General features: G+C 39.2%; 1 protein-coding gene across 1 annotated transcript in view; it reads right to left on the bottom strand.

Moving 5' to 3' along the window:
- mybpc3 (myosin binding protein C3) overlaps positions 1–16,513 on the bottom strand; it is a 34,093-nt gene that overhangs the window by 5,551 nt on the left and 12,029 nt on the right. The window contains exons 9-26 of the mRNA XM_085455362.1: positions 16,260–16,423; positions 16,033–16,165; positions 14,537–14,539; positions 14,296–14,420; positions 14,087–14,192; positions 11,486–11,652; positions 9,060–9,225; positions 8,866–8,972; positions 8,722–8,751; positions 8,498–8,637; positions 7,634–7,705; positions 6,011–6,170; positions 5,754–5,858; positions 5,446–5,634; positions 1,574–1,708; positions 1,313–1,480; positions 1,104–1,192; positions 74–269 (exon numbers count right to left, since the gene is read on the bottom strand). Of these exons, the coding sequence (XP_085311488.1) occupies positions 74–269; positions 1,104–1,192; positions 1,313–1,480; positions 1,574–1,708; positions 5,446–5,634; positions 5,754–5,858; positions 6,011–6,170; positions 7,634–7,705; positions 8,498–8,637; positions 8,722–8,751; positions 8,866–8,972; positions 9,060–9,225; positions 11,486–11,652; positions 14,087–14,192; positions 14,296–14,420; positions 14,537–14,539; positions 16,033–16,165; positions 16,260–16,423 (2,255 nt within the window). The remainder of the gene's footprint in view (positions 1–73; positions 270–1,103; positions 1,193–1,312; positions 1,481–1,573; positions 1,709–5,445; positions 5,635–5,753; positions 5,859–6,010; positions 6,171–7,633; positions 7,706–8,497; positions 8,638–8,721; positions 8,752–8,865; positions 8,973–9,059; positions 9,226–11,485; positions 11,653–14,086; positions 14,193–14,295; positions 14,421–14,536; positions 14,540–16,032; positions 16,166–16,259; positions 16,424–16,513) is intronic.

Below are 16,513 nucleotides of genomic sequence, written 5' to 3'. Positions count from 1 at the left end.
GTTTTAATGCAGTGATTTTTTATACTCCGATTAGAAGTCAAACGTAGCTCTCCATTTGTTCAGTTCTGCTTACCAACGACCTGCAGTGTTACTGCTGCTTTGTCCTCCACGTTTTCAATCTGCACCTGGAGCTCATACTTCCCAGAATGTTTTCTCTCTGTTTTGCGGATGAAGAATATCGTGTCAACTTCACTGTTCCTAACACTAGCTATTGTGGGATCTAGGGGCTCCCCATCTTTGCTCCATGTGACTTTTGGCCTGGGTTTCCCCTGCATCACAAGAAAAGAGAAAGGAATGGCTGTAACTCAGATTGCTTCTGTGTTTGTCTGCAAATAAGAGACAAGAAAAGCAACCTTTCAGCTCTCTCCTGTCACACTTACAAGTTCAAACAGCAGCTCATAAACAGAACATTGCTCAGCGTTGCCACAGTTGGTCAGCTTGTCAAAACAAAACTGCAAACTCCTTCTTTGAACACAATCAGGGCTGAGGTGATAGAGTGAGGGAGATGAGGAGCAGTTCTCTATAGACTTCAGTACAACCTGTCTTCTTTTTACAAACTCAGGACTCACCCCCTGCTGGTCCATTAGAGTGTGGGTTCAAAACATTTCTACTGTGGCTTCCCTTTTCAGACCTGGACCTGGACCAGTCTATGGTCAATATCAAAGGCACCTCATTTTAAAAGTGGTTGACCTCAAAGTGGCATCACTACACTGCTTTGATCCAGAGTTAAAAAATCTTAAATACTTTTGAGGAAACTACTATGAATTTTCCCCCAAACAAGTTTTACAAGCAATTATCTGACCTTACAGGTGAAGTTTCCAGATTCCAAAGAGCAGATTCTTAAGTGGCCTCATTCCTAATTACTGACAGCCTACATGTTAACATGAAAGTGACTTTTGACCTGGCGCCGTCTTTAGATCAAGGTTTACATTTTTTTATGTCCGTGCTGGGAAAGGTGAAATAATCCTACCTTTTTATCCATCCAGTCACACTGATATGACCACCAGATATGACCAATAATGATAAAGACATCAGTCATGTTTTACTTTGATATCAAACATAGGTAACATCCCTTGTTGTGTTTCATGTGTTCATGAAGCCACCTGAAATGGAATCACGATGTTCATGGTGTCTCCAACTTTCTTGATAAGAGTCTGACGGAGATTTCTTGGAAGCCAAATTTTAGGGCGTTCTGTGAAAATAAAACACAAAATAAGAGTATGAAAAAATGGCTGAGTATTGTGTATCACGTCCACGTAGGGAACTAAAGGATGCAAGCGAATAATGAAGCGTGTAATCTATAATTACTCACGCATAATCTCTCTGATGGTGACGGGCTGAGCCAGAGTGGCGGGAGCACTTGGTCCCGCCATGTTGTAGGCTCGCACACGGAACTGCAGCTTGTCTCCGGTGGTGAGGCCTTTGATCACCGTCGACGTCCTCTCTGTCAGACCCTCCATTGCTGGTATCCATTCATCAGCTGTTGCCAGAAACCACAAAAAATTCAAATAAACTCAAATCACAGAGTTATGATGTGGAAATTAGCATAAATGCAACTTGCTCCGGTACGTACTACCCTCCTTGCAGTACTCAATCCCATAGCCCTCAAGGTCAGCTGAGCCAATTCTCTCAGGCCGCCGCCACTTCAACGTGATAGAAGTGTCACTGACGTCGTCGACGCACAGTCCAAGGGGCTCGCTTGTAGGAGCTGAGGAAGAGGCAGAGAGCACATAAATGTCCCTTTGAGTCAGCTAGAGCTTTAAAGCAATACATTACTTTAATTAATTACTCGACAAGTGGATGACAATAATCAGTACAAGATTATTTAACCCTTCTTCAGAGCCATCATCACATTACACTGCAGCTTTCCTTTTCTTTTGTTCCACACCAGGTCAAGTCAGCAAGCTCCAAGTCATAGACAGTAAGAAAAAAAAAAACTCCCTTCTTAAAGTCTACCTAATAAATTGCATTTCATTACACTTTAGAGTCCTGTTCCAAAAAAGGAGGCCTAGTAAAATTTGTGAACCCTGTAATGAGGAAAAGCTCAAAGCCAGAGGGCTAACTCAAACCTCAGGTTAGTTATGAGGAACAGGTCTTCTCTCCATTTCCTCCACTTTTGCTGCACATTATGTCTTTCTTGAAACCCCAGGTAGATGCTAGTTTGTCATTCATTTTATTTAAAATAATTCCTTCCACAATCAGTCTGTCATCAGTGTCAGGACAGTGACAGAGAGCTTTAGAATTTAGGGATCATATATGTTATATATTAATGCACAATCTTTTTAACTTTTTATCCTCTTACAATTGATCACATCGATGATAAAAAGGCCTTTTGTAGATATTTTTTAGAGATGATGTTAATATTTGAGTGAAGATGAATGTTGTGTTGCTAAATGCAGTATAATGTGAGATTTTTAATATAGGCTCCACATAGTGTGAATGTTATTAAATGCTCTCGACTGTACATTTAAAATGTAAAATCTCCATGACCCCAGATACCTTTTGCATCAGAAATCACCATAATCTATCTTAGTGGATCTCACTGGGTCCTATTTTGTGTGTCAGTTTATGGCTGAATAAAAATATTTAAAACTCTAATGTAAAGAGAATTTAAGGAGAACATGCCAGGTAAGCAATGACTGAGAAAAGAAAATCACTATTTTTCCTCATCTTGTATTTAAATTAATTTATTTTTAAGGCAAAGATCTACACTTAGTTAAAAAGCAGGTTCTAGAGCATTTTAATTGAATTATGACAATGATGCTGTTTGCCTTGCATGACTAACAGACCATCCAGAATTTCCTGTGCTGCAGTTTTGATGAATTCTGTATAGATATCTGGGCTAATTTGCATCTTTCTTTCCTGCAGTGTTCCTCTACACTCTATAATTGTATATATAGCTTGCTAGTATAAGCTTGACTACATCCAATAAGATAATAATCGACAGCATTTATTACATTTCTGTGTTTAAGAAGCAGTGGTAGACCGTCAAGTTAAATTCAGTATGCACTTGTGTAAGTTCTTGTTAGCATACACAGATCATACTCAGGCAGCTGTAGTGGGAGGTATGTGAAGATGAGCTATTGGTCTTATATAGTCCACAGGGTTTAGCACAATCTTCATCTCCAATAATGAAAATCAGCGTCAGGTTGCCTAATCCTGTCCTAACTTGAACAACAAAGACATATTAATTAAATATTAAATGTTATTAGTTATCAAATGGCCGTTTAGCCCATAAGCCAGATTTAGGCATCATTTTCCATCCAGTGAAATATGAGTCTGTGAATATGACTGACCTTGACTTGCCAGGCTAAAGTCCAAGTGGCTGTGATACTTTGTGTGACACGTGATTTCAGACCTGTGGCTCTGGAGCGCTATACAGCTCTTTTGCCTGGGAGTCTCTCATCCATAGAGACCAAGATGGTCGATTTTCGGCCTTACATCTTTGGATTAAATCTTTTCTTTTAGGAGGACAGTTAGAAGAACAGCTTCAATGGGTTAATTAGAATTTGTGTGAAACAGAGGAGGAACTGATTTAGTGGCTAGTTTAGCCCTATTGTTATCACTCTGAGGACAAACTGAAAGCATATGCGGAACTATGAACAAACTGAATAGCTACTCCATCTTGCCCTTAAACATGTAGAAACCAAATGTGTAAAGTTTTAAATATTGTGTGACTATTTCTGTGTGTGTTGCACAGCCAGTAAACATGTTAGGGAATGATTTGCTGAGCAGTCAGTGCACTGACAAATATTTACTTAATCAAAATTCACTGCCAGCATGACCTAAATATACAGTCAGCTATGACCATAATAATTTTGCTAGTGTGGATTGAACCTTTTTCTAAAACCTGCATGATAATCCAGCAAAAAATAAAATCAAATAAAAATCACATCCTAAAATCCTAAATCAAACAATGCCTACTGCAAACAGGCTGTGGGTCTGGCTCAGCGGCAGCAGCAGGCTCCACGGGGGTCTGCACTGCTGGGGCTGCAGCTTCCTCTGCAGGAGAACCACTTTCTGTCAGAGTGACACCTTTTGCTGGTGTTTCATCCTCAGCTGGTGCTCCCTCTTCTCCACTGGGTGCTGCCTCTGCACTACTGGCTCCAGGTTCCTGTTCTGCATCAGGAGGTGGAGGTGCCTCTGTCTCAGCTTTACTGTGTTCACAGTTTGCTTGTGCATTCTCTGGAGCCCCAGCTGCCATTTCTTCCACACGTTCCAAAGACTTCTTATCTTCCACTGGCTTCTTCTCAGCCGTCTTTGAGAGCTTAGCCTTTGTCATATTTTTCCTCGGTGCATAGACGTCCTGCTGTTAATTTAAACTGGTGGTTGTATCTGCTTCTTCAACGTGGTCTTTTTCTTTCTCTCATTGACAGTCTTCTCTTCTCGTCCTGCTGTCTTTGTTGTAATAACGATGCTTGTTCTGCAGCAGCCTCCACAGAAGCAGTGACCCCCCTGTGTGTTAAGCAGCTGGTCCCAGCAGAGTCAAGGGCTTCCAGGCCATTATTTATAGAGAGGGATGCCATGGATAGTTTCCCAATCAGCTGTCTTAGGAGTGACTGACCATCTGGATACACTGATGCTCCCTCTTAAATCAACAAGTGTAGGATAAGACTGCAGTTTAGATAAATTAGTGCCACAATAAAAGACAACTAAAACCTGAGCTGCTGAATGAAAAGTGACAGTCATAAAGAGTGCATCTAACTCCAAACCTTGTTTGGCTGTGGAACTGGGCACTTGCATATGTGGCAAGGCACCATCAATGCCTCTAAAGTCTGTATATACAGATTTTAGAGCTACACATGCTCCCATCCAGATTATGTCATATATTTCAGTAAAACAATGCTAAACTGCATACTGCATCTAGTACAGCCGCATAGATTTGGAGAAGAGGAGCCCAGGAGCTGAACTGGTGTGCCTGCAGCCCAGTAGACTATTGATGAATTAGTCATAGACTATCAATTGTTTTAATTAAAAGTCCATTCTAAATCAATATCATAGGAGCCTGACATGTGTTCGGTGTCTCAGTGACTATTTACTCATGTTTGCGTTATACCACAGAAATGCCACTTCTTCCTTATAGCCAACAGACATGCTCTGTACTCCTGAGTTAACTCAGAGATGATCTTTGCATCATCACGTTTTTGTTTTTTAATTTGTTACATGCGCAGTTCACAGACCCGGAACTCATGACCACATTACAAGTCACCCTAGCCCTATGACCTGAGTGAAACGTTAGACTGACTAAGTCACTGGAACTTGCATGACCCAACTTATTCAAGTCAAACATGCCAATGTTATCACAATCTGTCTTTACAACCAAGACAACTCATCAATCAACCTTTTCATGAAAGTGACCTGAATGAAAATGGAACATCCACTTATCCATTTCAGTGTTGCAATTATTTCTGTTTATTTAATCTAAAGATAAATTCACAGACTCACCGATTGGCACAAATGGCTGAGAGGCTGGACTGTGACGAGACATACCAATGCTGTTCACAGCATAGACTCGCATCTCATACGGCACACCTTCTATCATACGCTTGGCTTCATAGGTGGTTTCAGGGTAGGGGTCAAAGTTGAGTCTCATCCACCTGTAGCTCTTCAGCTTCTTTCTCTCCAGCACATACCCTGCAAATTCAAATGTGTGTTGCCATTGGCTTGGTGTCTCCAAGGAAAAATAAAGGAAGATGCAAAAAGAAAATGGCTCATATTATTATGAAATAAAGCCCATTAGAAGTTATTTTTACCAATTATTGGCTGGCCACCGTCCAACAGAGGGGGTTCCCATTGAACGACACAGGAATCTTCACCCACACTGAGGATTGTGGGAGCCATGGGAGGATCAGGAACATCTGGAGGAGAAACATTACTCTTCTTTTTGTCAGAAGAAAGTTTGACATTCATAGATAAATTTCATAAATTTACAACTTTGATGGCTGTTGGTGTGTGTTAATTGGTATTGCTGGGGCTTTGGTAGGGAGAATAATGATAAAAGATGTCTTACCGACAACTTTCACGTGGATATCTGCTGTATCTTCCCCAGCAGGGTTTCGAACCACAACAGAGTAGATTCCCTCATCCTGCCTTTCAGCACACTCAATAGTGAAGACGCAGTGGCCCTTGGTGGTTTCCACATGGACCCTACCATCTCCCTCTGTGACGACCTACATGAGGACAACCATGAAAGTTACTCGATTATATTGAGCAAAGTTTTTTTGGGGAATTTGTGCTGCACTTTCTTAAAAATGATAGTTGTAGCCGGATCAATTATGACTTTTAAGACGAATACAAATAACAATATTTGCTGATTTAAAAAAAAAAAATCCAAGTGTATCAGCTAATATTTTACACTGCCATTTGTGTAGTTAATATTTGTTAAAATTATTATTTTTTTACACTTTGCCTCACTCTGCTCACATCTGCTGGTTGTTTGTAGTGTTGCAAACATGTGTCGCTGACAAGGAAATTGCAGAGTGCCCTGTGGTGGACAAACCATGCAAATTCAACTCTCATAACGTATTTGAAGGGTGTTTCTCCCCTTTCTTCTTGACTTTGTTGAAGTCATTTATCAGCTTTTATAAATGCAGACACTGAATGCTTTCATTATTATTTCCATGAATATACAATTTAGCATGTCAATTTGCTGCTTTACAACTTGAAGATCTAATTTGAAATCTAATTTCATGAGCTAATTAATTCCTCTTATTTTTTTAAAATAGAAAGTAAAAAACCTTCAGATTAAGTCTCAGAGTAGGTGAACTTTAAAATGCTAATATAACATACTGGTCTGACTGATAGTATTAACCATTTGAATTTTTTTCTTGACCAATACCGGATTGAGGTGATGCTGCTCTTGCTTCCTTTATGACAAACTTAATATTATACCTTGACAATATTTCTCAATTACTACATTTAGTGTTGGAATCTAGTATTTAGTTGCATATTTTATCTCCAGTTGTGTAGCAGTTAACACATTTGCTTGCCAAACAAAAGGTTGCTAGCTCATTTTCAACTAGATACAAATATCCCCATTGGAGTCACATCAGGCAAAAAACTCTGCCAAATCAGACGTGTGGAACTACCTGCTGTCGTGACCCCTTGTGGCAAGAGAGCTTCCAAATGTCGTTTTCATGCTCATATGGTTTATACCTTTTCCATACTGTACACATTGTACTTGCTGCTCAGCCTCCTGTGCCCTCTGTCTGTCTTAGGGAAGAGTCATAACATGCTCTTACCTTAGTGACATGGATGAACTCTGCATGCAGTTTTATCCTGTTCTTAGTGTTTAAAACTGACACAGAGGAAGGAAAAAACCATGGTATTCACTGGAGAAAGTGTTTTTAAGAAAATCCATGTATTAGTTTACAATTGTTACTTCTGCTCTTTGAGGTTTTCTTGTTAAAGTCTTTTCAAAGCTCAAGCTGTAAGACAGCAGGTTTACAGCACATTTCTACAATACATTTGCAAATCTAAATGCATGACATGTGACGTTACTGTTTATGTGTCACAAAAGCTTGTAAAGGTCAGCAAGTGCACATGCGTAGAAACTGAGGCATGCGCTGGCAGTGCTGGCGTGAGTGAAAAAAACAAAAACAAAAAATAAGCATATAATGAAAAGTACACTTACTTCCCCATCCTTCGTGGTCCAAGGGGTTGTATGCCCTCCTTTGTCATCTCCACCGGGTTTTACAGAACTAGCCTACATTTGAGCAGAGCAAAGCCTTAAAAGCCAAAGAGGACAGAGAGGGTCCCCTCAAATCAAAGACTTGCAAACTACAGCTAGCATCACTGTTGGAAGCCATTAGCAGCACTGTGCTTACTCAGCTCGGTGAAAGCATCAAAGTTTACAAGCCAAAGCAGGGAGGAATGGAATATGGAATATGGAAGAACTAGCCTGTTCCACTTTAGATTATCAAAAGCAATTTGATGAAAATATACTTCCTTGGCTTGTTTAATATTGGAAGCATGTAACATATTGTTGCATTCATTTTTAAAATGCAGTATTAGTATGTCTTTCAAATATAAAATAATCAGCTACAAATATAAACTAATCAGCTACAACACTGAAACTGCAGACAGGTAAAATGAACAACATTCATCTTCTCATTGCACTGCAGTTACATTATTTAAGGACATGCACCCCCATGATGATAGCACTCCCCGATGGCAGCCAGCCACCTCACCCAGCAAAACCAAACAAAAAGATCTTTTTTCCTGGCTTCTGAGATCCCTGTATCTCAATCAAATTGAGCTTGTAGGCTCCGCTATCCAACCTCGGAGGTCTCACCTGGGTCAGAACAGTTTTGGTGGCACAACAGTGACCTGTACGCTGTCACGTAGGTGATTTAATGTTGTAATTGATCAGTGTGTCTTTGGTAATGAATGAAGTGGGGTTTTTTTTTCCAGATTTCAAATCTTACCTATATAACTCTGGACTGGTGGCACATGTCTTAATTAATGATTAATAGCACAAGCCTTCCATTTGTCTTACCTTTTCTCCTTTGGTCCAGATCACTGTTGGAGCTGGGTCTCCAGTGATGGGGACGTCCAGACGTAGTTTGTTGCCAGCCACCACCACAATGGTTGACTCGGCGGTGCGACCCATACAGTCTAAGTGGATCTTAGGAGGATCTGTGAACGTAATGTAAATGGTTAAAATGGAAAAATATTTTGTATTATGACTGGTACAATCTGCGTAAGTTGGTGGCTGTGTACCTTGGCGTGGCACATAATCAATCTTCACCTCTTGGAAATCAAGAAAAAAACAATTAAATAAGTTATTTAAGTAAAATTTGAACATGTGAGTCTCTAAAGAGACTCTAATTTTAAAGTGTAAGAATATAAAAGCACACATTTTACCCAAGAAATTTAGTTTAGCAGAGAGGTTGAAAGCATAGCCATCTGGCACAAATGTGTAGTCCCCCTCATCCTCCGGTTTGACGTCATCAATGGTCAGTTTGTGGATCCTACGGGGTCAAAAACTTTAGCTTGTGGCGTCATGGAGTGCAGGCAGCATACCGAACACGCATTACCACGTGCAAACATGTCCTCACCTGCCAATATGCGTGATGTTCACTCTGGCATCAGGCTTGACTTCGACGCCATTCTTGTACCAGGTTCCCCTCACGTTCTCATCTGACACCTCGCACTTGAAAACCGCCTGATCTTTTGCCTTCACTGTGAGGTCTGCGATGCTCTGGTAGACTTCCAGCTCTTTCTCTACATGTTCAGAAAACACAGGCTCAGAGTGCAGATAACAGCAGGCCTTCTGCTTTATGAGACGCCAGGTTTAGTTGATAGCTTGTGAGGATAATATGATTAAAAAAAATAAAAGCTCCAGCGACTGTACGCGTGGATAATGTGATAATGATTTTGAGCATGAGGGTCTCCTCTGTGTGTTGTATCTTAGCTACAGACACAAGAGGAATAGTTAATTAGATTTATAGTAGAAAATAAAGTGGCAAGATATGAGGATATGAGGACCATATGCAGGAGCTTCGGGTTATTACTGTATATCAGATGAAATAATGTACAAGAGGGTTATTAAAGTTGTCCCAGGGAAATTGTTATCTGGGTGAGATATCTCACACCGCGCTCCTTTTAAAGGTTACAACAGTTTCACGTCAGCTCACTGCTAGGTAGGGCATATATGATGGGAATGTCCAATGGCATTATAATGGGAGCTCTACTGTGGACTGAGGTGTTGATCCCTGCAACACGATAGCAGCTGGTATTTCTTGGCAGGCTCGCTGTTCAATTAACCCTTTAAGACCTACCATAGAACCAAGTCCGCCAGAGCTTATATTATATTTTTACATGCTGTGGAGCCATTTTTGGGAGCATTTCAAGTTGCTATACATCAATACAACCATTATAGCCCAGATTTTAATAATATGTATTCATTAAGTGCATAGTAATTACATAAATTGCAAAAAAGTGCAATAAACTACAAAAAAATTGAAAATCGTTTTTGCTTTTTTAACATATATTTGTAGTTAGAGAAATTTAAGAGGCTTATCCCTCAAAACTGTAAATACAAAAAAGTTGCACAAAATAGTTTCCCACCACAGGAAATTTATTTTGAGTGTCTTCATAGTTTTATTTTTGAAATACACCAATTTTTATACACTGCAGGAAAAATGAAAATAAAGATTATACTGCAAATTTGCAAAAAAGCAGCATATGCATCAAAATAAACTATTTCCAGCAGTGCAATATGAGTCCTAAGAATCCCAGAAACGACACAGAAAGTCATAAAGTCAAAGATAACTTTTAAAAAGAGCAGTATAGGCCCTGAGGCCCTGATCGCAAAAAAGACTACATTTCCGCGAAAATGACGTCACTTCCGGTTTCGGGCAGGTAATGGCGGAAATGCAAAAGTTCGCGCTGACGTCTATTCCAACGTAGGAAGTGTTTTGAACAGCTGATCAGATCGGTAAAGCGTGTTTCTGGAATATTATGTTTTTGTTCCTGCAAGCGCTTTTTATGCAGTTTTTGCAAAGCTTTATGTGGAAGGAAACCGTGACCTAGGACAAGCTGATGGCATCAGATGTAAGTACAACTCCTCCGGTTTCATATGCAAAAAAATTTTTTGCGCTAGCTTATGTGGTTGCAGTGCTACTGGGATTTAAAAATAGTTACGCATAACAGAGCGTTCCCGCTCCGATCGGCTCTAAAGGGTTAAAAGGCCAACAAAGAGGCAAAGATCAGGTTTATCTACACACACCTCTGAAACACACACACACACACACACACACACACACAAAAAACAACATATGCAAAGGAGAGAGCATGCATATTCAATATAATGCGAAGAAATTTTAAGCAGATGTTGATGACCATTGTGTGATAATCTTTTCTTTTAGAGGGATTTTGATGAATGTTTTGTTCTGTCAGATAATGGTGCTAAAATGGTTACAGGGAAAACTAACTAGATTTTTCTTAATGAATTTTGCCTACGTCCGTGTATGGATGAGTTTGAACAGTCTCCATCCATTATTTCTAGATCACCTGTGGAATTAAAAATAAAACATCTAATCACCTTCAAAGAGACACTTGTCTTAAATATACCAAAGACCATCATGTTATTGAAAAAAAAAGTTCCAAATCTAACTAATTTCTCAAAAGGAGACTTACAAAATTCAGTTGTGCCCAGCGGGGATCCTACATCAGCATCACCGAGCTGCTGTGACTTGGTACTAGAGGAAAATCTACCATCTAATAATAAAACATACTTTCAAACCACAAAGTACTCTTTGCCCTTTAGGTGAAATATATGTCTTCTAACTTTAGCTTACATGTGCTCTTACATCTGTGGAGCAACCTTGGGACAATGATAGGTGCTATATCCTAAAGATAGACCACATACCAAGAGTGGCAAGGCCACGGAGCTATTGGTAAGGTATGGGAATACGGCCTTGAAAAATTCATCACTGACAAAAATGGTTCATATGGTTTGTACGGCGTAACTGACACTCACCCTGCACCAGGACTTCTGCCACAGATTCGCCACCGTTTGTTTTAACCTTGTAGTGGCCACAGTCTTCTTTGGTGGCCTCGTTAATGATCAGCACATGCTTGCAGCCGTCTTTCTTGAAGCGATACTTGAAAGATTCGTCTCTTGTCAGCTCCACACCATCTTTCTCCCTGAACAGAAATTAAAACCACAATTAAAATTAATATGATCAACAAACATGGTGAAACGTTTCAGATAAAAAGAGCTAGTTACACTGCTCAACCATTTTTCAGAGGTTGCCTACTTTTGAGGTAAAATGCACTACGTCTTGTGGATGGTGATGTCACTGAATCCTAGTATGACAATTAAAACAGCTAATTGGCTAGACGTTAGATTTTTGTTACATTTTGCATCATATTATGTACAGTACATAATATGTTGCTAGGAAAATGGTAAATAGATGGTGAAACATGTTACTAAACCATGTGCCAACATATGTGGAAATGTAGCATAAGGCAAAATCACAGTAAGTAAGTTGGCACTGCACACTAAATCAAAATCTGAGGATACTTTTCTGTATTTAATCAGTATTTAATTCATCAATCTTTCTCCATTTTGACAAGATCCCCAACACCATTGGCTGAAATGCAGTCCCAAAACCATGACAGAGCCTCCACCGTGCTTTACAGATGGCTGCAGATACTCACTGTTGAAGCTCTCTCCTGACCTCCTCCATATGCACTGATGATTATTTGTACCCACAAATTTTAATATGGATTCATCACTTCATCAGACCTTACTTTCTGTCCAACTGAGGTAAACTCGCTAATCTCAGGCTTCTTTTTATCCTGTTTCACTTCCTCAAGAATGACTTCTTGTCAGCCAAACTTCCACCGAGACCATTTGTGATGAGGATTTGATGAACACTAGACTGATCAACTGAAGGGCCAGTGTCAGGGCTTAGCTGACATTTCCCCTGTATCTTAAGGACACGACTGTGAGATATTGTTAATCTACTGCAGACATTTTTTTAAGCCAGGTTCTTTCTTTTTTTGTCCTCCACTTGCCCAAATTCCTCAGATTTTTTAAGAACACACTGCATACCACGCACCACAAACTACTTATTTTTGCAACAGGCTGCTAGTAACAAAAAGCTTAAAGAGTTACAGTTAAAATTACTTCTTTGCTTAGTTGCCTGCTATGTTTAGACACATGACTGAGTCATCCCTTGAGATAAAAGAGCTTGAATGATTAATATTTCAATGTTAGGTGGTTTAGCACTGACCTGTGGGATGTTTTGACATTTAGAAATTTCATCTGTTTCATCACTTAAAAATATTATGACACACGCGTTGGTTTCATCACTTAGCAACATGTCTGATTATGGTTCAGTGCATTTCATTGGTGAGTTTTTGTGTACTTTTCATAGTATGCGGTGGAACAAAATTTAAAATGTTATTCTGGGTGTTACACTTTAAACAACATGTAACTTTACATTGCAACATTACAGATTTCCTGCTTCCAGAATCCAAGGTCAGAGTACAGGTCAATAGGTGAAATAAAGACAATATCTTAAGTTAGAAAGTTTACATTGCATTTCAGAATTGATCCAATTTGAATTCACATGAGCCCAACTTCAACAAATGGGATACATTGTTTAGTTAGATGGACCATGTACAAATTAATACACATGCCAGTTTGGGCCATTTTTGCAAAAGAATTCAGGTTTGACTATTTGTTTGAAGCATTTTGGCTGCAGTCCTGTGTTATACACTTATTTTATCGCTTTAGCAAAAGTTGGAACTTTCAGATGATTCTCACTTTGTTACAACCACCTGTTTCTTTTTGTTTTTTTGCATTTTAGTTACACAATCACACATTTCCTTCACTCAATTTACTGGCAGGTTTAGGTCTACTTGCATCACTCCATTAAATACACAAGGTGACCTTTCAGATTAACAGGTAATTCAGGAATACATAGAACCACAGAGAACTGTAATACAGAGGTGGTATATCTTTTATCTGTTATTCTTATTATTGTGTATATTTCCAGTTTCTGTGTTTTATCTGTTGTACAGTGTCCTTGGGTACTTTGAAAGGTGCTATTTTTAAATAAAATGTATTATTATTATTATTATTATTATTATTATTATTATTATTATTATATCTGATACATTTAATCTTTGTACTTTGTTTCAACAAACCTACACTGGCCAGACAATAATATCTTGTATACATTTGTAGCAGCAACTTTCTTCTTCGGGTAAAGGTCATGAGGGACATACTGAATGGCTCATGCAACCTTTTCATTGAGATGATAATTCACAGCTTGTAGCAACATTTCACAGTCTCTGAGGCCTGGTATCTATCTGCAGACATGACATCCTCAGATGCCATCTGTGGGGTGTCTGAGCAACTGTTAAGGATCCAGCAAATTAAAAGAGAGCCTAAATTTAACCCGATTAAATATAATTTAATGGTAGATGGCACTTTGAATACTTTTTTATTCAGTCATGATTCATTTATTTTATTTAATAATGATTATTCACTTTTTTTTTTATAAATTGGGACATGGATGATCAGTTACTGGCTGCTTAGCCATGAGTGTAAAGAAAAACATCTAACCATTTAACATTTGCTCCTTCCTCTGAGACTTCACACTCTAACTCCACCCGCTCACCCTTCATGACCATCTGATCCTCCAGATTTTTCACTACCAGGACAGGAGGCTCTGCACAAAACAGATAAGAACATGTGATTTAGCTGAACATCTCTGTTTTTGCATACCTGTGCTGGAACGGGTATGCTGTGAATGTTCTCAAAACATCAAATACCTTTAACAAAGAGCTCAGTGGTGCACTTCTCATCTCCCACTTTACAGGAATACGCTGCATCATCTGCCAGGGAGCAGTGGTTGATGGTGAGGTACCGCATGTTGCCAACACTCTCAAATATGTACCTTGACAGGGAGGAAGATTATCACACAATGAAAACACTGTTTTTATTTGTTTTTTAAAACCACAATATAGCGTGTGAGAAGGAAAGGAAATGTTTTGTATTACTTATGACACTTACTTGCTATCGATTTAACCAAATGACGCAATAAAGGCACAAATTAGGGAAGTTGGTCATGGAGAGGCAAAAGAGAGAAATGAAAAACAATCAGTAATATAGTTAAGTATGTTCTTCCTAAAGTTTTGCAACAGAATATAATAAAAAGCCACCCTGAGCATCTTCTAAAATAATTTAAATAGAATTTCAGATGAACAACAACACATTAAAAAGAACTGCAAAATGCAGAAGCAGTGTGTGAAAACTAAGCACAGCCCATGATTCAATAGCTTGTGGAAAGACCATTAGTTGCAATAATGTGAAGTAATCATTTTCGGTATGACTTTATCAGGCTTTCACATTGGTGTGGAGGAATTTTGACCCACTTTTTTGCAACATTAATACAGGTCATTGAGGCTTGTGGGCATTTATTTATGCCCATGAGGTCTGGACTTTGACTGGATTATTGCAACACCTTGATTCTTTTGCTGATCATTGTCCTTTTGCATGGCCCAGTTTTGGCAATTTTGACATATTTGACTCCAGAACACTTTGGTACACAAAGGAGTTTATGGTCGATTCAGTGACTGCAATTCCTGCGGCTGCAAAACAACCCTAAATCATCACCCCCTCCACCACATGGCCAAACATCTTCACTTTGGTCTCGTCTGTCCAGAGGACATTGTTGCAGAAGTCTCGTGGTTTGTTGAGATGCAACTATGCAACCTAATCCATGCTGCCAAGATCTTTTTAGAAAGAAGAGACTTTCTCCTGGCAACCCTTCCAAGCAAGCCAGCCTTGTTCAGTCTTTTTCTGATTGTACTGTAACAAACTTTAGCATTTAACATGTAAGAGTCTGAGTTGTAGTTGTTGGGTTTTTCCAAATTTTCTGCCTTGGGGTGAATTTGATGGGACGTCCACTCGTGGGAAAATCGGCAGCTGTTTTAAATGTTTTACAACTGAATATACGCTTCCCCAATGCAGAATGACAGACTTTAACGTGTTTGAAGTGAAGATTGATGTGCAACAATGATAGCTTCTCTAAGATCTCTGATGTTTTCTTTCCTGCTTCTCATTGTGTTAAAATATATCTGAATGCTCCAGATCTAGAAACTGCCAAAACATCTGCTTTTATAAAGCCGCTCACATTTACCGATGATCAATCAAATTCCTGTGGAAGTGTTACTTAGTTTTTCCACACACTCCTCTTCCATCACACCTTAATCTTTGTTACATAAATACTGACACAGTGTAATATATAATATGTGCTGTTGTTCATCTGACTTTAATTGTATTTAACTAATTTTAAGACCTGCTAAAAACCAGATTATTTTTTTGCAGAGTTATTTAAAACTTTAGAAATAAAACAGCGTTCACTTTCTCATTCAGAAGGCTGCATGCATTTTAAGTATCCCTCAGCTCACCCTGCAAACTGAGGCATGAGGCCCTGATTAAGATAAAATACTTGCATCTATAAAAATAAAACTTAGCAAAGGTGCACAGGTAGGGTGTATTCAGACCTTCCAGTTGGTTGAATTTCTTGCCCGTTTTTCAGCCACTTCACCTCAATATCTGAATTGGCAACCTCAACAGCCAGTTTTATTTTGTGGCCCTTTGACACTTGGTAGGCAGGATCCAGCTTTTTGAGGAAAGCTGTGTTTCAGAGCATAAATAAAATAAAATAATCAGTCTCTGTTAGGTTTTCATTTAAATTGTGTTAGTTTTGCTACTATCTCAGTGCACCAACCTTCACTTTTCTTTTCATCTTTCTTCATCTTCTTCAGCCTCTTGAGCATGCCCCTCAGGTCGGTGATTCCGTACTGAAAAGCAATCTTTTCATATTCAGTAGGAGGAGCCTGGCTGAGGATGTTCCACACATCCACATCGGTCTCTGTGTGCACCTGCACGGTTCTAACACACAAAGACAGAGATGTTAAAACCACTCGAGTGACACAAATAAGTGAAAAGAAGCAGGCTGTTAAAACAGGGACAGTCACTGTA

Source organism: Copadichromis virginalis, linkage group LG1 (assembly GCF_057382275.1).
Source record: "Copadichromis virginalis isolate Kocher_CV1m ecotype Utaka linkage group LG1, C_Virginalis_male_GT1.1, whole genome shotgun sequence".
In the NCBI taxonomy this organism is placed as follows: domain Eukaryota; kingdom Metazoa; phylum Chordata; class Actinopteri; order Cichliformes; family Cichlidae; genus Copadichromis; species Copadichromis virginalis.
The sequence above is the reverse complement of the archived record's forward strand: the minus strand, read 5'-3'. Positions and strand labels throughout refer to the sequence as shown.